At 48.7% G+C, this 22,166-nt stretch overlaps 1 protein-coding gene across 1 annotated transcript in view; it reads left to right on the forward strand.

The window, feature by feature from the left end:
• LOC144153764 (glutamate receptor ionotropic, kainate 3-like) overlaps positions 1-22,166 on the forward strand; it is a 42,342-nt gene that overhangs the window by 4,015 nt on the left and 16,161 nt on the right. Inside the window, exons 2-11 of the mRNA XM_077685475.1 lie at positions 2,153-2,314; positions 2,900-3,151; positions 4,000-4,166; positions 6,356-6,409; positions 8,411-8,575; positions 11,476-11,625; positions 13,598-13,702; positions 15,391-15,534; positions 17,189-17,392; positions 20,332-20,672. Coding sequence (XP_077541601.1) covers positions 2,153-2,314; positions 2,900-3,151; positions 4,000-4,166; positions 6,356-6,409; positions 8,411-8,575; positions 11,476-11,625; positions 13,598-13,702; positions 15,391-15,534; positions 17,189-17,392; positions 20,332-20,672 — 1,744 coding nt within the window. The remainder of the gene's footprint in view (positions 1-2,152; positions 2,315-2,899; positions 3,152-3,999; positions 4,167-6,355; positions 6,410-8,410; positions 8,576-11,475; positions 11,626-13,597; positions 13,703-15,390; positions 15,535-17,188; positions 17,393-20,331; positions 20,673-22,166) is intronic.

Below are 22,166 nucleotides of genomic sequence, written 5' to 3' on the forward strand. Positions count from 1 at the left end.
CGCACCTCTATAACTGAACTCTTACATCTTGCCTATGAACCTTCCCTTACCCAAAGAACACAGGGTTTAAAGGCGCAAGAAAAACGTGGACACTAGAAGAGAAAAAACAACCAAGACAAACGAAGCGCCAAGCGTCCGAATTTTTCTTGCGCCTTTAAACCCTGTTTAATACGACTAAAATTGCTTTACCAATTAATTAAAGGGCATTACAAGCTCGATGTTTCCGGTATCATTTCATTTGCATCAGGGTACGGCACCCGCCAAAGGCATCAACTGACAATGACCCCTTTTCGGTCGCGAAATAACTGCTTAGAATATTCATTTTTCCGGCGTACCGTAACAGTGGAATGCACTAACTAATAACCAAGTCAAGGAGCCGTCCTTATTGTTATTTGCAGCAAATTTGACCGGATTATTTATATCTTGCTGTTGTATTTGTTTTTGTTTCTTTTGTTGCCAACATTGTAAAAAAATTATCTGTCACCTCCCTGCTAAAATTCCTGTAATGGGGATCGCTGCATAAATAAATAAATAAATAAATAAATAAATAAATAAATAAATAAATAAATAAATAAATAAATAAATAAATAAATAACTTGCTTCCACATAGTTCCTGTAAAACAACAGTGACGTCCCTTTTCTCTAGCCATACTCCATTCGGTCATGTATCGACAGCTGAGAGTAATTTTGTAATGTTTATAACTTCACTGTGAAATAATTATGCAAATGAAACCCCGCATAAAGGTAGATTCGTCTAAGCGGATAATTACCGTATAATTTGTTTCGGGATACCTTCGATAACACAACAGTTACAGCCGTTTTCGGTAATCATACTCCCTCCGTAGATGACTATGCTTCATTGTGCAACACCATGTGAAGCAGCCAATTTGCAAAGACCAATCCAATCTTCAAAGTCCAAAGACCTCCTTTAAGCCAGATTTACCTCTAAACACAAATGCATTGCTAGAAAGATTCCTAGGGCCAATATAGGCCGCCTTATATCAAAATAAGGAGGAAATAGGATTTCTAAATTTTTTAAATGAATTTTTTGATACTGTGGACCGGTTTTTTGCGCGGCGGAGAAACCTGCTTTAGTGAGACCGTGACACGATACCAGGGCAAGCTGTCGTCAATCCCAGCCTTAGAACAACTCCGCCCTTAAAAGCCCTGCCTGTAATACTTTCCACAAAAAAATTTCCGGCCACGTGGGACACCTTTAAAGAAGTGGTACTTGCAAAAACTGGGCCAGATTTGCAAATGTCTTCAAAATATTGAGGAATGTATGAAAAGTTCAAGCATTGAGTGTGGTCGATGTGTTTTCTGGTCTCTTCGGTCATGTCGAATCCGTTGTCGTAACATATTTTTCTTTGTTTTTGTTGAAAGAACACCGGGAGCTATATTGAAGGGCCTCGACGTTAAGAAGCAGCGAGTTGACGTGTCGACCCAAAATTAACAACGCGTGCTCGATAATTAAAGGCTTTAAAAATGAAAGAAAAAGAAGCCCTGGTACTCGACTTATATTTTGCCTCAAACGTCCTTTGCACTGAATAATGCAGACATGTATGCAAGCGAGGGAGGGGAGGGGGGGGGGGGGTTTCAGTGCTAGAACACCGCCGAGATCTTATAGTTGTCGCACCCCCCTCCCTCCCTTTCGACATTTTTTTACGCTCATGCTCTTTACACTGTTCATCTATAAATTTAAATTTAATAACTAGAATAGATACTTTCTTGGTGCAGACTATTTCTGTACTTTTTTTACCGGCAAGGTATAACAGCAACTGAAATATATTTCTCGCGACGCCACTGCACGTATGAGACACGAGGTCAGTTTTAATAGTTTGGGACGCTCTTGCGTGCATGTACTTCGTGTTCAAGCTTTCTTTCACTTTCGCCGGGTGCTTCAATAAAGTGACAGACAGACAGACAGACAGACAGACAGACAGACAGACAGACAGACAGACAGACAGACAGACAGACAGACAGACAGACATCGAAATTTTCCCGTTGAAGTAACCCAAGAAAGGCTATTGTCTTTAAAAAACGCGGACATTATAATCGATGGCTAAACGGGCTGTAGAAAGAGAATTTTGAAACACGAACTCGCATCCCTCCGCACTGAACTGGTCTGAGCGCCGCCTCTGCACCACTGCAGGCGCCCTTCTCGCCGGCGAAGATGAGGAGCTGGTGGAGAGCGCTCTGCGGTACGCCGTCGACCGGGTCAACACGGAGCCCGCGCTGCTGCCCAACGCCAAGTTGTCCCTGCAAGTGGAGCGGATGCCTGCTGACGCCGGCACGCTACAGGCCTATCGCAAGGGTGAGCTCTGGATGCACGGTTTTTCCGCATGGAAGTATACCACGACCGCTCTCTACATTGGCTGAAATGTCCCATTTTGAGCTGTTGATCCAATTCCCTGGCGCTGCGCTGGGAGCTTGACAACGACCGCCAGCAGCGTAAGGACTCAAAATGGCCGCGTAGCGGTTGTTGGTCAAGCTTTTTGAGCGTTTTCACTCTGTCAGTAGAGAGTTTTAGCTTACCGTATGTTCGGTGAGCTTCGTGTGTACCGCGACCGGACTGAGCATGCGGGCACGGACACGGCAATGTGGTCTACCCCCCAGCCAACGAATGCGCGGGCATGGCGAGGGCCGGCCGCCTGTCAGCGAAACTAAGCCACCCTACCGGCCCGAATATGCGCACATGCCCAGTCGGGTCCCGGTACACACGGAACAGACGGTACACATGGTAAGTATGGCACTTACGAGTGAAGCTGCAGGGCCACCAGCTACGAGGCGGCCTGTCTGGCAACATTTAATGAAGTTTCTTTAAACCTTACTCGACCTGTTGAGTGTCAGGGCGACACGTGGCTAACGCGGACTCTCCGCCGCCTTTTCGCTGCTCCAGTATGCTCCCTCTTGGAAGGCGGAGCCGTAGCCCTGCTGGGACCCAGTGGCGGCGGTGACCAGGCTTCGTCCCTGGCGGCTTCGCTGTGCAACGCCCTCCGTGTGCCCCAACTAGCGCTCGACGACGGCGAGCATGAAAGCGACTACACGCTCGAGCTGGCGCCTTCGCCGAAGGTGCTTGCCAGCGCCTGCGGAGATTTGCTGGATCGCTTGGGCTGGCTCTTCGTCGCGTACCTCTACGAGGGAGACATAGGTGACGTATGCCGTCTTCTTATCCGCACGTCGGCTAGCATCAATCACACATTGGTAATACACGCTAGGCTCTCCAACACTGCGAAGCGAGCGGAACAGGAGACACGCCAAAGCAACGGCAAACGACTTTAGTGGGACCATTGGATTATTGGACTTCCTTTCAGCGGTATCTAATGCGGTTTCTTGCGACGCAAAAGAAAATGATTAAAACGCACTATCCTGTAACCTGTTGGAGTGTTCTGTTGCTGGAACCTCCTTTAACGGAAGGGGCCTTCGTCCTGCGGCCGACTTAAATATGACGATGGCGATGAGCCAACGCGTAGGATGTCCCCGCGCGGAAGCTCGCATCCTTGCTGAGCTCCCAGCGTCCACTAACGAGCGTTGGCGCAACGTGAAGTGCGTGCCAGCCGCATCGCCTCAGTGGGGCACTGGTACAAGCCGGTGAGTGTAGTGGCACGGCCGCTGCATTGAACCCGAGCTGCCGTGATTGCGGCATAGATGGTGAGGCACGGCACACGAACCGCTAGAGGCGCTGCCGCTTGTCGGCGGTCGCGCTGTGCTTTCTTCAGACATGGACTACGCAGTAGACACCCGCCTGCAGAGGGAAGTTCGCGGAAGCCACACGGAGAGCTTTGCTGCAAGTTGAGGGGCTGGTAACCGCCCTAAAATAGATGAAGACATGAAGGGCGATAGGGCAAGCAATTGTCCTCTCGCTTTTTATGTATCCTTCTATTTTAGCGCTTAGACCATGACCTCAAGAAATCACCTACGCGCCTAGCAACAGATTCTTCGCTTTCGTTTCCTAAGCAGCGAATCGCTTAATCTTAAGCCGAGCGCTTGTTCACGCAGCCTTGGAGAGGCTGGAGGTGCTGGAGAGAGACCGCGACATGGCGAACAGGAAGGTGCTCACCTTCGACATCACGGCCGACGGCGTGTGGGACGAGCTCGCCCAGTCGGGCTTCCGCAACTTCATCGTCGACGTGCAGCATTCCCGCATCGACGACGTCCTCGAGCAGGTGGGCTACCACTAGCAACGCTACTCGGGAATCACTCAGTTGCCAACCTGAACGCATAAAAGTGCGTGAAGCGGAGGAAACTTAACACGCATAAGCGGCCAGTTGTACGGTCGTAAGAAAACGTTTCAGTCGAATAAAAACGTCCACGAAAACGACACACAAGATCACGTATCTCAACGCTTAGCACCCTTAAGCAGGCAGGCCGGTATTGCTAATCTCAGAATTATGCTATGAAGTGTCGGAAGTGACACGAGCGCGTCGCCACCTCAGGCAATAACTTTTTGTCCCGTGCATCGCCAACGTAAACACGCCAATGGTCAACTCTAATGTAAAGTTAGACTTGATCTTGTAGAGACACCAAACCTGCACGGAATAGACCAAAAGAAGCTCACAACGGAGTGAGGGAACCATCAAAAAGGGCTAACATGATCCGAAAAATGGATATTTGAGCAAGTAGACGTCGTTTCACTCGAAAACCGTATGGTTGGAGGTGAACGGCGCTTAAAAGCAGCATCGAGGTGTGCGCCGAGATTTTTAATAGCGTCCAAGCCCAATACAAATCGTGGGGCTGGTTATCTCTACGACGGAGTGCCAATTCATAAAATAACAGCCCTTTTAGATATTTGGTCTACTTAAAAGAAACAGTGGTGGAAGGTGTTGTTTTAGAATTCGTTACACCTGCGCTATTGAAGCAAACCAATACCGTATTTCAGGAGTACCTGCCACCGCAGCACTTGGTGAGGCGTGGGTCCCGTGGCAACATTTTTTTAAGCAAAGCTTTCTAGCTCTACCAGCCAACGGTTCTTTCGTGGCGTGCGGGACAACAAACTCCCAACGCGGCATAGGCAGCGGTGGGGGGGGGGGGTGGGGGGTTGGGGGGTTGGGGGGAAGCAGATGGTTACACTCATGGAGCACACTATTTTTTTTTAAAGAGAGCGAATTTACCCAGCGTTCCCCGCGCGGGAGTGCCTGCTCGCCGCCGGCGGCGTCCACGGTATACGAACATGGTATAGGACTTTGTTTTGACCCTGTTTCGGTGCAGCTTCGCGTCCATTGCGCGGCGCGTTCGCACGGCTTGTTCGACAGCCCCTCCAGGGAAACCCGAACCCGACGCAATTAAGTGGTCGTACGGCAAACACAAGTCAAGGATTAATTTGCAGGGCGGGAAAACAAAATGTAAAGACCAGACATCTGGCAGCTAGAGAAACGCTACCTTTTGCGCACTGCTTGCCACGAATGGGACACCGTTTTCTAAATTGGTGATTACCAATTCGGTTGTGTTTTAAGAGGCATTACAAAAGGCGAAAGTAGCAACTGGTTCTGATAAATAGCTATTATAAAAGTTCCGTCAGATTTCTCGCGATTCTCAAACTTACTAAACTAACTAGTTTAAATCGGTATAAATGGGAACCACTGCGCTCACATGCAGAAGGGTTTCAGTGTCTGCGCTTGTGTCGCGCGGAGGTGTAGTCCTAAGCTAGCACGCCAGGATGGCTAGGTTCCGCTGTCTCACCCTTCGAAAGACGCTCCTCTCCGTTTTCTTTCTCCCGACGCACGGCCGGCCGTGGCCGACGCTGCTGCTGCGTTCGGGACGCCGCCCTCGCGAATTCCAGGTAACAGCTGATAGAATATCTGGTTTCACTTTTTGTAGAGGCACGTGTGTGAATTCAAGTTATGTCGCATGGGCGATTGTTCTGGGTGTCGGTTAAAGCTTTGCTTACCTTCGCTGCGTGGATCACAGCCAATTTTTTTTTCATTCCTCTTTGCCACAAATACGCGAGACCTACCACATGTGAGTTGGTCCTATGAAGAAAAACCCATACAAACTTTTAAAAATTAGCACCCCATTTTATTACAAATTACGAACGTGGAGCAGTGGGTGGCCGCGCTGCTCAGAACAGACCCTGTGACCCTGGCCTCACTAGCCCAGGTGGGCGAAGACGCCGCAGAGATGAATCCTGCCGTCACCGGAATGACACTGAAGTCGACCTGAAAACGGTCCCATACGTGGCAACAATCAAGTTTTATCTGATCCGACCTGATTCGTCAAATGTTTCACTGTTGTCAGTGCAAGCACAATTCTTGTTACAAACTATCGTTACTAAGCATAGTTTTAGACGGGCTGGTAAAAGGCATTGCAAACTCGTTCCGAAAGCCACTTCATGAACGCTAATTCAAACACTTCGCAGGCGCACGAAGCGGGCCTGATGACGGAGCTGCACAGCTACCTGCTGGTGACCCTGGTGAGACGGCTCTTCCTTTTTTGCAACGCGGTAGTCCGCGCACGGCCAACTAGCGCTTACCATTTAAGAGACCCTGCAACACTTGAACTTTTTTTTTTTAAATCCTTAATTCTCGCAGGATGTAGCTAACCAACACATCCAATAACTTAGATTAGGGGGTCACAAAGTACCTCAGCCAAACATAATTGCTGTAAGCCCATCAGATAACTTAGAAACTTGCTCGAAAGATTTTTCTCTCTTTCCCGGTCTTGGTGTCTTTCAACCGTTAGGATTACGTCATTACAGCAGTGTAGCGGCAGAGGAAACTCGGAGGCTCACTAAAAGTGTTAAACTTAAATTGAGGACGACTCAGCGCGCCATGGAACGGTAGCTGATAGGTGTATAACGTTAAGGGAAAAGAAGAGAGCGGAGTGAGTCAGGGAACAAACGTGTGTTAAGGACATATTAGTAGAAATTAAGAAGAAAGGGGCTTGTGCAGGGCATTTAATGCGAAGGCAAGATAACCGTTTGTCATTAAAGGCAACAAAGTGTATCCCTAGAGAAGGCAAGCGTGGCAGGGGGTGGCAGAGGGTAACGTGGGCAGATGAGATAAAGAAGTTCGCGGGGATAAATTGGTCGCATACAGGACCGGGATAATTGGACATCTATGTGAGAGGCCTTTGCCCGGCAGTAAGCGTAGAGAGGAGGATGATGATGATGATTCCTTTCGGGGGTTTATGTCTCACATACACATCTGCGCATGTTCGCCTTAGAGACATCAGTCTAGACATTTTTAACAAAATGATTTTTATGAAATAAAGCGCTTTTATAATAATAAAAGGCCATATCGGGACTCTTAATTATCACCTGATATGGTCAATGAAGACCTATGGAATGCATCGCTTAGCGGGTTACGGACAGATGGACCTTTGGACAAGGCATTTCGGGCAGAGAAGCCTATTGCGGACGCGTTGGTACGGAGAACACACAATCATTCGGGTCACCATTGAAAGTAACAGTATACAGATGAATTTGAACCTGGCTGCGGTCACGATGTATCAGCACCTTTTGGCCCTATTTCGGCCCTTAGCACTGTTAACCACAGCATTAGCATCTTTGAGGAGTGCTACCACACTCCAGTGAAATCTTTGTGAATAAACTTCTCACCGACGCAGCCTACACACCGGAAATGCATCGTAAATGGTACACTCCCCATTCGCCCCCAAGATGCCCATACTGTCACACAAGTACCTCAGAAAACCTAATCCATCTCGTGTGGTCATGTCCTGCTTTTGCCTAACACAGAGGATTCACGGCACCACAACTGCACCCTGATCCTCAACAACTTGGCACAGAATTGATAAAAAAATGGCACTTTATTCTTTTTCCTTTGACACAGAATTGATCAACAAAATAGCACTTTATCCGGTCCTTTTCATGATGGAATATTTCACCTGGCCCGCCAGTTGTGATGGGCTCAATTCAAGAGTGAAGGTTAAAAGTGAGCCCTCAAAAGCTTGAACAAGTTACGCAGTGAAATCCGACTACTGTAACAGTGCGTTTACTACCCTCTCCCCTTTCCCTTCCCCTGTTCAGACCGGCGGACTACCGTTTCAATAAAAGTTGTACTACTACTACTACTACTACTACTTACTACTACGCAGGGGAATGTTGTAACCTGTATTGTCAAAGCCTGTACGATATGTTACTTTTGTAAAACTGGTGCCTTCCTTTTTGATATTTATTCCATGAAGAGTGTGTAATGTGTGCTACAGTCCACCGATTGTGTAACCCCACAGTGCTTGAAAAAACTCTGACATGTACTGTGTATATGCCCTTCCTGCGAGAATCCCGTGAGGGATTGGCAGTATATTTAAATAAAACAAATAAATAAATTGTTCACAAATAAGGAAGAGGGCACGTGGTTTGTATCCGCCGTATATATTGTGAACATTGCCGTGAGAATCTGTCCGCGCGCCGTGCATGCTGGGAGCGTAATACAGTGCGCGTTGTTTGCTGCAGGACGCGCACGTGGTCGGCAGCCGGGCGGCGCTTCGTCAGCGGGTGGCCGAGGCCCGCGTGTACAGCTTCCGGCTGGTGGAGCTCGAGGACGAGGACTTCACGCTGCTGGGCCGGCGGCTGGTGCGCTACCACCCCGACCGCACGGCCGGGGGACGAGAGAAACAGGTATACACTCTGGCCTGGCTGCATTTCACGGAGGAAGCCCACAGCATAAACGGGCTGAAGAGTAGGGCATTCAGATTTTCACTTCGGCTGGCCCTTTCCAGCTGTGTTATGTGGGATGGGTTGTGCCCTCTGAGGTGGTGTGTGCAGTATGCTGGCCGTGTCTGCCGCCGTCTATGCGAACCACCTATCTTTGGCCACAGCGACTAGTGATTTGCTTTCCGCAAAGACGGCGGCCCACGCAGTCAGCATTCTGCACACGTAGATAAATGGAAGAAATCATGCTAATGCAAAGAATAGAAGCAAAGTACGATGGCAAGCCAGGGGAAGGCGGAAGCTTCAAAAAACAACGTGACTGCGTGCATTTTTCTTTCAGCTTAATCTACTTTCTGTCTAGCCTCACCTATTCCTCCTTTTCCTGCCTGTGGCCACAAGCTACTCTGCCTAGCTGGTATATCGGCGCTCGACTGCTACTGCGGGACATAGTTTAGGTGGCTTAATCTTATCTTCGCTGTGAACTCATGACATTTTAGGGGGGGGGGGGGGGGATATTTTATTCGAGCCACAGCAACTGAGGGTTGGTGGCGGCTGGGCGAAGCCGTGACTTCGGTAGCTCTGCATATGCCAGGGTCTCCTGAATAACCTGGCTAGAGCTACCCAATGCTTCCCTCCATAGCTCGATGCTGGAGATTTGAGGAAAGGGGTCATAAGGGAATGCCCATATGGAATATTCTAAAGTGGCAAGTTGACCGCATTCGAGGCAGTTGTGAGGAGGGGGAGGCAGTGGCTCAAGGCGGAGTATGCCATAGAGTTGCTGTATTCGGGTGGTCGCTCTGATACTCTGGCTCGGAGTACGCCGATGCGGATGCTTGCTCCCCAACCTCACTGTATAAACTTCTGTAAATAAATGTTTTTCAGTCAGTCCCCCAATCCGAGCAAGAGTCACTGCTCCCCAACCGAACGCGTACCCGATCTTTGAGCAGCATGCGACCGTGGCGAGGCGGCGCGGCCAGCACAGCTTCTGCTAACAGCCAGGCCGGCCGCAGTGTTTCAACAAAGGTTTCAACAAGCTGCCGTCCTCCACGGCGTCGATTTCGAGCTGCATAAGCAGCGCATACGGTTACCCTACACTGAATAGGCGTCTCCGTGTCGACATCATGCGGAGATGCCTTTGAAAATGTCAAAATACTCCCACCGTGAACGCCACTGACTAGGCAGGCGAGTATGGGCGAGTCGCGGCGTACGGGGTCACGTGACCGGATCGCTTCCAGATTTCGGCGACGCCCCCATTTCGGAGTCAGAGCAGTCGGAGGCGCTCGGAATGGAGTACGACACTCTGAGACGACCAAGCGAACAACGTCGAGCGCGCGATTTCGACCACCCGACCTCGGAGATGCTTTCCGGAGTGCTCCAGAGCTCTCAAAAACGACCACCCGCATACAGCATGCGTATGCGTGTCTCGCCTCTACGCTTGCCTCTTCGTGCTGTGTCCTGTCGGCACCTCCCCTCCCGTCATAAAGGATTTCCACCTGCTGCGGCCCACCTTCGAAGCCTTCGCGCTCTTTCGTGTCATCTCTCCTTGCCCTCTTCACCGCGCGTCGGTGATAGCTCATGGGAAGTTTTGGGTAATTGTAACGTGCCTGTGGGGGCGGCTGTGCGAACAGGAGTGTTTCCCGCACTGCATGAATGCTGTGTATGCGAGTGTTTGTGCCTTTGGCCACCTGTGTGCCCGTTTTTGTTACCGCTCGCCTTTTGTCCACAAACGCTTAAACAACCGTATGTTACCAGTGCGCTGACGAAAAGTAGAGCACTTAGGTTGTGCGACTAGCTCCTTCTCAGGTGCGCAAACGGACACTATTTGTTTCGAACATGATATAACAGCTCAGTAGTTGCCAGACCAACTGAATTAAATGAAACAATAATCAAACTGTTGCGTAACCGCAAGATATAAGCTCTACTTCAGGGGTCAATCCGTCGGGGTTTTGAAGTAATCTTAGATGAAAATGAACACTTCATCAGAAAACTAATTCGAGGTGAGGTCGAGATGGTTGTGAGCTGAAGAATAAAGAAAGTTTGATGTGAGACAAGCTCATAAGGTGAGCTTACCCATCTCGATCCCAAGCTCAGTACGGAGGTTAAGGTTGACTAAATGAAAACATCTCCAAAAAGAAGACAGAACAGGATAAAGGACGACACCGATGCGCATCTTTGTCGTACTTCTTCCTAGCTGTGTCCCGTTTTCAGAGCTCTTTTCTTTTAGTCGTATTGCATCAACCAGCCTCACAGCACATTTTATTGGAGTTCAATCTTAAAGCGAGCTTAAAAAACGATTGGAGTTTGAAGTGAGGACGAAGCTGCTGTGGCCATTTGGCTACGTATGGCTGTAATTAAACCAAGCCTGACGCCCTCTCAAAAGCATAAACTTACAAGTGACATACACCGGGTGACGCAAGATTTGCCTAGCGTCACTAAATAGGCTACGCTTAAGAGTACCGCCACTTCGTGCTCCCGGAAGCGTCTGGAGGCCATTTTGTTTCTGGGTTGCAGTGTTGCCATCTCTCCCAACGAAACCGCCGCCGCTTGTGACGGGCATAGTGCAACCGGCCGCGCTAGCGTCCACGCAGCAGAGAGAGAGAGAGAGAGAGAGAGAGAGAGAGAGAGAGAGAGAGAGAGAGAGAGAGAGAGAGAGAGAGAGAGAGAGAGAGAGAGAGAGAGGAGAGGCACCAAGAAACAAAATGGCTGCGCCCATGTGTCGACAAATATCACGTGGTGCCGACCGACCAATAAAAATCCTGGCGGCACATAAAAATGAGAGAAAAGAGTGCCGATACTCTCAAAGCCCTTTATTTAGTGACGTTAGTTTTGCCTCTTGTGGAGTAGCAACTGAATTTCTCGCTTTGCAGACGCAGCTGGCGCTGGTACACGACGCCGTGCACGTGTTGGCGGCTGGCCTGCAGAACCTCTCCGAGTCGGACCTCCAACTGAACCCTGTGGAGTGCGACAACGCCACGTATCTGCAGGACGGACCACGCCTGCTGGGCGCCATCAAGGGGGTCAGTCCACGCCGCATCCTATGCGCTTTTCATTAAGTCATGGGCGCTTACCCGCGTTTTAATGCGCTGCAAAACAAACAATGCAAAGCGAGCTGCCATGCAAATTTTTTTTCTGCCTTCTTTTCTCGTCTACGTAGTAAGACGACATAGCTGTGAACCAGCGTGCTGACTATATAATTATTTTCTCGGCTCCTATTCGTCAGAGTTAACACACTTGACCGGTTCCTTCAGTCATTACGATGCCCCGAATATGGTTGGCCACGCAAGCGCGCAGCAGCACCCTTCTTCGAAATTTAAGTCCAATAACCTAAAAGTCTGTACACTCGTCTACATGCTTGACCAGGGCGCTTTGTATTGCTTGTGTCTGTTCATTCGTGGATCGTGATATTATACCCACCGGGTGCTTTCTTTTTTGTGTTGATTGTCTCCGCTGCTTAATATTCTGCATCCATCGTCAGAAACGCTTAAGCGGTTCTGCAACCCAGAACTATAGCGAAGGTAACATGGCTAGGCTCACATTTCTTCTCCGGAGCGGTGACGATATAAAATTTTACCTGCAAAAGTTGCAGCGCAGGAATACGATTACAACGACGACAGGAGACGCCAGTAGCCCCAGCCCCTAAGGGGTTTCACCCCTAAAAACTATGAGCCATTATACCCTGGCAAGGTGGAAGACCAGCTAAACTGAGGTGACACACAACTTCGGATAAAGTTATGAACTCGAGACGATGATAGATATTTTTTTGGTCTACTGGAGTTGCAGTCGTGGAACGACCACGGCCCTTCCTGTAGCAAGCCGGCCGTACTTCTGTGGAAATTATCGTCGAAATCTCGTGCGACGCCGTCGGTGCGGGCTCGGCGAGGAGAGTTAAAGGTTCTGTACTGGCGGAAGTCTCGTTCGACAGCAGCCACCCAAAGCAGGAGAGCGTGCAAGCGAGCAAGCAAGCAAGCAAGCAAACAAACGAACGAACGAATGAACGAACGCCCGCACACGAACGCCTCAGGCTTATAAAAAACGTGGAGCCTCGGGATTATCCTCCAGCAGGATTGTTCTTCAGCGGGATTGTTCTCTAGCGTATTACATATTGCACCACTACAGACAGACTCTCCCGTAGGACACCTCCACCGCCACACGTGCGACTCACCCGTGAAGAAGCCGCTGCATGGCGCCAGCTCCAAACACGTTCCCTAGCCTCTCGCTCCGACACACCTTCTACCCTACCATGTATGTACCCACCCTTCGGACGCCACCCAAACGTTTATCACTCTACATAGAAATGCCCCAAACCCTCGACCCGAATTCCCACACCCAACCCGTGCCTTTCCGGTTGGGAAGCCGCTCTTTCCAGCACAGTCGTGGACGACCGGCACGGACTGATTGACTTGGCAAGACGGATTGCAGGTGCAAAAGGGGCCTTGAACCAAGGTCACCACCTTTTGAAAGCTGGATGCTCCGACTTATTATATGTTTTTACTGCTATTACCGATGTGATTCGTTCAAAGACAGAATTCATGAAAGTGGCTGTACCCAGGTCCTTGGCTCAGGGCTGGGCAAATGAGGCGTATAATTCATTAATGAAAACTTTGGGAAAGTATTACAGTGAATTTTTCCCGATGAAAGCGTGGACGATCTGACACCACCTTCGGAGGAGCCGGGAAAAACTAGCTGCGCATGGGATTGGAAAGCGGACAAAGATAGGAAGCACTGCGTTTTTGTCGACGCACTGAACAAGAATACACGGAACGTTAGCTATAAACAGCTTTGCTGTATAAACTGGCTCGTGTCTGGACTTGAGAGTTACCAAAGGCGATTTTTAAAAATTTAAAAACGGTTTTATTTTGTTTTTGGGGTCCCTTTAAGCAGACATGTCACTTGGTGTCGCATTAGCGGTTGGCTGTCCACCTGACGGGGCAGTAAACTTTGTACGCCAACTGAGAAACGCATTAGTGGTTCTCCCATTGGTGTTCGCAGGCAGTCTACGAGGGATTCACGGGGGAAGTGCAGTTCGACGAAGATGGTGAGCGAGACATTGACAAGCTGCAAGTCTTCGAGTGGCGTAGAGGACGTAGCGAGCTGGTGAGAACCAAAGGCTTCACACGCTGAGTGTTGCCGGCATCGTGCATTACTGAAATTTCCTTCAGCGCAGCACCCCGTCGTTCTGGGCAGTGCCTGCGATGTATTAGCAACCCTGTCTCGTTGGTAAACTGTTCTAGGACCGAACGCAACGCGTGCGCCCGATGTCGGGGAGACCATTTCAGACTGGCGCAACTATGTTTCTCGCCAAACTTTTTCCAGGTTGATTGATTGATTGATTGATTATGGGGTTTAAAGCACCGACGCTACACAGGCGATGAGGCGCGCCGTAGTGGAAGGCTCCGGATTAATTTTGACGACCTTGGCATCTTTAACGTGCGCCGAAATCTCGTACACACGGGCGTTTTCGCTTTTCGCATCCATGAGAAAAGCGGCCTCCGCTGCCGGGAATCGAACCCGCGTCCTTCGAAGCCACGCCCGTACAACCTACTGACATCTTTACATCCCCAGTGTGTACACAACAAAGATGAGGCGTGTTCTGACTGAACGCATGACAGGTGTACGTTTACGGACAGCCTAAGCTGAAGAAACCAAAATGCTGCCGAGAGATAACTTATGTAGCACTTGGGCAAGAAAACAAAACAAATGAATCTCATAGATATAATACGGTGGTACGGGAGGGAATTTAATTTGTTACTGCTTTCTTGTTTTTCCTTGCCCACTTGCCGAATAAGGTATTTCCCGCCAGAATTTTGGTTATTTCAGCGCAGTCTTTGACTTTGACTGTATGTACCTACGCCTTTGTTGCGAGCTGTGGGCCGAAAAACGCTAGTAAATAGAAACAAAGAAAGTGAGAGGGAAAGAAAGGAAGAAAGAAAGAAAGCAAGGAAAAGGAACAAAGAAAGGAAGAGATAAATAAAATAAATAAACAAATAAATGAAGAAAGAAACAAAGGAATAAATAAATAAATAAATAAATAAATAAATAAATAAATAAATAAATAAATAAATAAATAAATAAATAAATAAATAAATAAATAAATACATAAAGGAGGGAAGAAAGAAAGAAACAAACAAAGAAAGGAAGAAACGAAAAAATAAATAAACAAAGAAAGAAAGATAGGAAGGAAGTCTGTACCTTAGTAGTGGGGTGAAAAACTTTGATTCGATCCTTGTAATATAACTTGGGGAAACCACAAAATTTTTGTTGCACGTCAAGCATCTCTTCAACAAGTTTCTGAATTTTAGAGATGAAGTGTTTCTTCGGAAAGAAGAAGGGTAAAGAGGAGGGGTGGGTGGCAAATTAGCACAAAGAAGGAATTGCAATAAAGCGACAAAGGCAGTCACTCGCACTTGGTTTGTCGTTTCCGCTTTTCGCCTCCATCTTTAAAGCAGACACACGATCGAACCCACATCCTGGGGTTCAGCAATACACCTGGCAGTAACAAAACCTCCTAACATTTTTAGTGGAGACGGAAACCTTTGATATTTCTTCGGTGGCTTTAAACATAATAAAACGTCTAGGCTGGCGACTACTTTGTTAGAAACGTACCTGAACACAATGATTGATTGTAGGGATTAACGCGCCGGTGCAACGCAGGCGATCGGAACACAGTCGCGCTTGTTTTCTTCCGAATACACAGTGGGCTAAGAGTACTTGAACGCTCGCCGGGCTCGTGGAATCCTGCCCCTGAAGATTGTTCACTCTAGTGCCTCTCTGGGACCGCGCAGGTGGCCACATGGACCCCCGAGCAGGGCCTGGACTTTGTGAGTGACCCGTACGACGACGACGGCGTGCCCGGTTCTGAGGGTGTCGACGACTCCATAGATGAGAACTCCCTGGAGAACCGCACGATCATCGTCACCACCATCCTCGTAAGAGCGAGATAACATTGTGCCTTGCTATTGTGATTCGTGTGTTCCTTTTCTGGTGGATTAATATTCAACCGCTACTTCAGCTGTATTGAACAAAGCTGCAATAACGCCTTTCTTCAATGCAATAGTAATGTAGCCTCAGAGAAAGCTAACTTCAAGGCAACGAACAAGCTGTGTGAATTCAGCGAAAGAAGAGAACTTTGTCTGTGTATGCGGGTCACGGAGGAGAGATAAAAAAATTATTGAAAAATAAAAGTAACCCACTAATTGTAGTATTCTCTCGCCCATTCGATACATATGTAGAAACGTCTTGGGTACATTAAAGGGACTGCGCAACACTTCCAAAGCACGCTTTCACTCCTTCATTCACGATCTGCAAGCACTGCGAAAGCTATATATATCGGAAGCACGGAGTTGCACAGCGTGATCTGCACGTCGCAACAGGTACTCCTTCCGTTTCTGCTTTGCGTTTTTTAGAGACTTTTTAAAGTGATAATCGAATGCGTTCATCGCTGCAACTGAAGAAAAACCGGTCAATAGCGGCTACAGTGCTGTAATGACGTCATTCCAGCGGTCGAAGAATGCCATGACCGGGAAAGAAAGACAAATTTTTAGAGCAAGTTTTTAAGTTATTTGATGAGCACAGACCAATAACTTTCGGCTGAGCAACTTTGCGACCTTCTAATCTAAGTACTAGATATGTTGGTTGACTACGTTCTGCAAGCTATTAAGATTTAGAAAAAAGATGTCGAAAAAATGCTGCAGGGCCTCATTAATAGCAGTCTGAATTGAGTTTTGCTGCTTTTTATGCACTATTGTTTCCTGGGTGATCTACTGATGATAATTTTTTGTTTACTGCGGCAGTTGCTAAGCCGAATCTTCTTCTTAAGGAAGACGTTACGCTAAGGCCAAAGTTATCAACGTCATTGCCGCCTACATTTAGGCCTGATATAGGTCAGTAAACTCGATGTAAATAATCAAAAACAGTCGTCTTCATCTACTGGTGTTGTCATGTAGCACAATTTCGCAGCTTCAGCTGTATCCTCTTTACGCGTTATGTAGGCTACCCATCATTTCTTTCTTCGCATGCCCCCCCCCCCCTTAATTTTGTCAGTGAACGTTGTTTTCTATTTTTACTTTATTATTTGTAGACGCTCTCTTTGATCCAAGAGAGCAAAACTGAATTGAAATTTTAGGCGTCGTAAAGCCACACCTCGGCTATGGGCATGTCATGTGGGTTGCGGATTACTAAAAAACATCCGGGGGTCTTTATTTCGTGTCTAAATCTTGTTCATCTCTTCCATGAGGGAAATGGCTCCCTCTACATCCCGCTTCCCTTCCGGCCTTTAGCCACCACAGTGACTCAATCCCAATATAGTTGACTTCCACCCAGCCACTGCCCCGATGCGTTACACCGTATAAAAGGCAGATAGCCGTGCGTTAATTGTACGCTATGCAGTACGCGAACACAACAGCTGCTTGCGGAGGCCAATGGGCGCCATATTATGGGCAGCCTGGTGAACATGTGCTGTGAGTACATGTTGAAGGCAGAACTTTTCTCGCTTGGAGTGATCCCCGTTTGACTGTGTTTCCGCGGTCAGCAGCGCGATTGACGAGTTGTTGCCGGTGACACGACGGTGACTATCCTTCGCAGTCGGCGCCGTTCGTGATGCTCAAGGAGGGCGCCGAGAAACTGGAAGGCAACGATCGCTTCGAGGGCTTCTGCGTGTCCATGCTGGAGCGGCTGGCCGAGATTCTGGGCTTCCAGTACCAGCTCAGGGTCGTCGAGGACGGTCACTTCGGCACCGAGCCCGAGCCGGGAAAATGGAACGGAATGGTCGGAGAGCTGCTCGCGGGGGTAAGTGCGCATGCCAAAGGGGGACGGGGAGGGCGCAAGCATTTTGGCAGGGGACCCCGGCCCGCGGAAGCTCTGTGGCAACTAAGTTGACTGGGTGCTCTGATGGCTTTTGAAGCTCGTAATCCTGGAGGTAATAGTAGCATTTTGGGAAGCTACTGCGGAGATATTGAAACTCAAACAGTGCCAGAGCTGAATGGAATGGCCAGCGAAGCTGTCAAAACAACCACCGAAACCAGGAAATTGATATGGCAGAACGAATTCAATTGCAATTTCAGAATAACTCGTATTGAGCTTCATTGCGTTGTACAATCCATACATCTGATTATTTCTATCTTTGCGAGGGCATTGACTGGGGCGTTGTCCCAACGAGTGCAAAACAAAACAGGTGCGCGAAATCGTTTTGAATAACTGATTGAACTTACCTTTGAGATAGTTATCACAACAAAACTTGGAAGCAGTACAGTTTTATTCTCACTGATATATTACAATTTGTTCCACTGCGTTATTGGTGAAACGCCGCTTTCAGGACCAGTTGAAAAAACATCCCTGTCAAAACCAACACCGTGAACGCGAAGTATATGTTGGCGAGACGTTTTTGAAGTACTAGAACTAGTAGCACGCTGAAACGTGACAGGATTGTCTCGCGCGAGTAAAATCTTGGACAGATTCGAGGAAGCAAGAAGTACACAAAGCCAAAGTACAATGTCTTCTTTAATTCCCGAGGTTACGTTGGATCGGCTCGTACACTGCTAACGAAAAAAATGGCCTCGTATCTGCTCTTTTCGTTGCAAATGTCGTCAAAAGACGATAGTCTTTGTGGATTTTTGCCAAGGAAATGCCCCCTTTGCTTTCCCTCTCACCTCTCATGCTGTTTCTGTACCGTCGCGCTCGTCCCAAGGTAAACACACTAAAGGTTTGCGCAAGGCGATTTGAATTTACCGCGTCCCACTGCTACAGGCCGGGTTCCTCGATGCCAGCGCCGCAGTACGGCGGAGACGCGCGTGAATGGAGGCGGCCGACTACAAGGTTTATAGAACTGCGTGGCCGTGCTCCACGTGCGTTCCAAGCAGGACGGGGAACCTAGATAGTGGAACCTTTCGTTGCCGTTGCCGCGTGATTTTTGATAAGCCGCCAGGAGGCGGCGGTTTTCTGCAGTAGATATAGAATATCACTTGTTTTCGAAAAACCAAGCATCCAGTAATTTTTTAATAAAGGAACACTGTGCATATTCCTTCTGTACTAATTTTCTGTCTTATATTTGCGTAATGTCTTGTTCTTGTTCAACAAAGTTGACAAGTATGAACATATAAACCGGGCTTAGACGTTTACATTTGGCTGTGAGTATATAAGACTATTGCGCAATATCAATGTTACTTTGGCCGGGTGGCTGAAGTGAGTCACAGACAGACAGACGGACAGACAGACAGACATACAGACAGACCAAAATTTCTGGGTTTAAGTAGCCCAAGGAAGACTCTCGTCTTTAAAAGAAACCCCGCGCTAAGGAGCGGTGTGCAAGAGGGCGGGATGAAAGCAGGACAAAAGCGGACCCCCTCATTCTGACGCGAGCGGCGCGAAATGATAATAATAAAAAAACAGCACAAAACAAAGGACGCAGGCTCGCGCTCTGGGCTCGAGAGGCGCCAATAACTAGGCTCAGGTTATTTGAACCGTCCAGATATGGTGAACGCTGTCAGGTCGCCGTTCTATTGAGCAAACAAAAAGATAAACGTGTGGTGCCCGGCGGCACCAGTATCGATGAACGGCTTACGCGAACGATGGCACTAAACTTTTCTTGCTACGTGGCGGAAGACAAAACAACTAAGAAACTATTGCGTCGCGTTCTTGTTGTATGTGGCGTCGTCAGTCATCACACGCGATCTTACTAAACCATTCCTAATGCGATAGAATACGTATTAAAGTCATTACAAATCGACGTGATACTTTGTGTTTTGAGAGAGATAGATAGATAGATAGATAGATAGATAGATAGAGAGAGAGAGAGAGAGAGAGAGAGAGAGAGAGAGAGAGAGAGAGAGAGAGAGAGAGAGAGAGAGAGAGAATAGTCTTTAATGATACTGGTGAGGTTAGCCTTGCCAAGGCGCCTAGCTTGCTACACCAGATGTATAAAGAAATGAAATCGATGAAGAGATGATGATGATGACTGTGAAGATGATGCGCTCATTAAAAGAGTCCTGTTTAAAGAGTGTGATCAAGTCCTGTGCTTCGCAGGAAAGACAGTACAGCTTTTGTCGCTCGAGATGCTCGTTTAGAGTTATACCAAGGGCCTTACACGTCACTTAGAGTTAGTCATCCATAAAGCGGAAGACCCAAGGACACTAAAAGGGACGTCCTAGCTTCTCTATACCGCGTACGTTCACATAATACGTGGTTCAAGTCTTCGCGCACGCCACAAATAGTGCAGAAGGGCGAAGCGGCCAGTTCCATCTTGAAGCGAAAAGAGCTTCTGTAAGCGACATTAGCCGCACGCCCTGAAGAACCACTTCATGCTTGGACAGTCCATCAGGCATCCTAAAGGTCCCGTGCGGGTCTGTGGAGTGAAGCGGCGCGTAATTTTGCGTTGCAACAGCCAACATAGATTAGATCGCTGAAATCTCTAGGCAGCTTTGGACGCAATTAAGGGCAGAAGCATCTCGTCTGGATAACGGTATCGATATCACTGGCCCGTGCCGGTCATGCGGGATCGATGCCGCAGTGTCCGCCTTGACGTTCCCAGTTATACCGCAGTGGGCAGGAATCCACTGAAGCTCAACATGATGGTGTGAATTTAGATCTTGTAGGTGAAATGAGCCTCTTCAAGTTACTACTTATGGGAGAAGTGCCATTGCCACCGTTCATAAAGACTTTTTAAGCTGCAGATATGGCGCGGCGTCAAACGGCTAGGGCTATAATATGGCGTAACCTTGCTGCGTGCGCAGAGGGCGGACCTGGCGCTGGCCCCGCTGACCATGACGTCTCGGCGCAGCGCGGTGCTGGACTTCACGGCGCCCTTCATGACGCTCGGCATCGGCCTGCTCAAGGCGCGGGAGAACGAGGCCCTGGTCCACACCTTCCTGAGCCCGTTCAGCGCGGCGCTGTGGTGCGCCCTGGTGGCCACCGTGCTGGCCGCCATGCTGCTGCTCAGCCTCGTGGGCCGCCTGTCGCCCTTCGAGTGGCGCCGCGTGGGCGACGCCCGCCTCGACACCGACTACACGCTGGGCAACTGCTTCTGGATGCTCTTCAGCTCGCTCACGCTGCAGCGCGTCACCCTCACGCCCAAGTGAGCGAGCCCCCTCCGGCAGCAGGGCGCAACGTGCACGTGTGACCTCGAGCGCGGCAGTTTTGATTAGTTGATGGTTTGCGGCTCTACAGAAGCGCCCCTTTCCCGTCTTCCCCATCACAAAGAACATGTACGAATATACGATGTAATACCGCGCTCTTACAACAAGATGTTAGTCTCCCTCTGACTTAGCTAATGTATAGGGTGCCTAAAATCCTACACAAAGGATAGATGGCAAAATCAACAAGAAATACTGTGGTACAGGCACAGAATAAACGCATGTTTAAGCATATTTCTTTCGATTATCACAGAAAGTAACCCAGGCTTTGTGTGCACCTCAAAGAAATCTTGTCATTACTAAACAAGAAAGCATCACAGCGCATATTTGCTGCCTCTCAGGAAGGGATCGCGTGAGCCGCGGACGCACGGCGGCGCGCGCTACTCTGCCGTTATCTCGCAGCGCTTCACTGCCGCAGAGCATGTTGTGGCAAATCGTGTATGAACCTCCCGCGGAAATGTCACGTGCTTCGGATGAGTCCCAAACGGAGTAGGAGCCGTCGGCGAAAGTGTTTGGGGGAGGGGGCTCCTCGGCGGCAAGGCATGGCGAAAGTGTGAGGGGGAGGCTGAGCCGTGGCAACACGCTGGGAGATGACTCCATAGCAGCGCGTGCTGCCCTCTCCCTCAGAAGGCGCCGCTACTCCGTTTTATTTCTGCCGGGGGTGCCTCGTTCACTCGCTACGTTACGTAGACGCCGCCGCGAAACCCCTGTATGCAGTACATGGGCGCGGAAGCGCGGCGCGCTAAAATTTGAAAATCGTTTTAAGCAATTCTGCTATAGCGCATTTTGAACAGATGCGGGTAGTGGTTCCCTTCCCTGTTAGACACCGTGCGTTCTAAGCGTTCGTGCTGTATCATACTGCCTGGACTGCAGCGCGTAATAAATAATTACCGAAAAAATGTATCGCCGCCACCCTTTTCTTGTAGATGGACATTATAAGGTCATTGCGTTAAAGGGGGAATTATACGTCCACTTCTCATCTACTCAGCACTAAAGTCATTAAAAACTTTGTTTGCTGACTTTCCTTTCATTATGTCTTCCCATACCGACGGTTGCCACAGTTCGCGCTTTCTTTTTTTTCCGGATGTATTTCGGAGTACATTATTTTGTAACTGAACTTGTTGATTTACTTGAACCATTTCTTCCAAGTTATGGCTCGTAAACGTCATTGCAGTTTGGGTAGCCAAGGTGCGCGCGCAGTTTTCTTCACCACTTTAGGATGTTTCATTTCATTTATTTCTTCCTTAAAGGCCGGAAGGCATTTCATAGGGGAAGGGTGGGGGGGCCATATATATTTGGGGATGGCAATGTTCAACGAGAGTAGTAAGTCATACATCAAGTGTTTTACAGGAGGAGTGTGCAACTGCGAATTAAAGAAATAACCGGGGGATTAGTAAAAAAAAAACAACAGGAACAAGCAGGAAAAAAATACTAAT

The sequence above is a fragment of the Haemaphysalis longicornis genome, unplaced genomic scaffold, assembly GCF_048455015.1.
Source record: "Haemaphysalis longicornis isolate Haplotype H1 unplaced genomic scaffold, Haemaphysalis longicornis Haplotype H1 scaffold_9, whole genome shotgun sequence".
NCBI lineage: Eukaryota > Metazoa > Arthropoda > Arachnida > Ixodida > Ixodidae > Haemaphysalis > Haemaphysalis longicornis.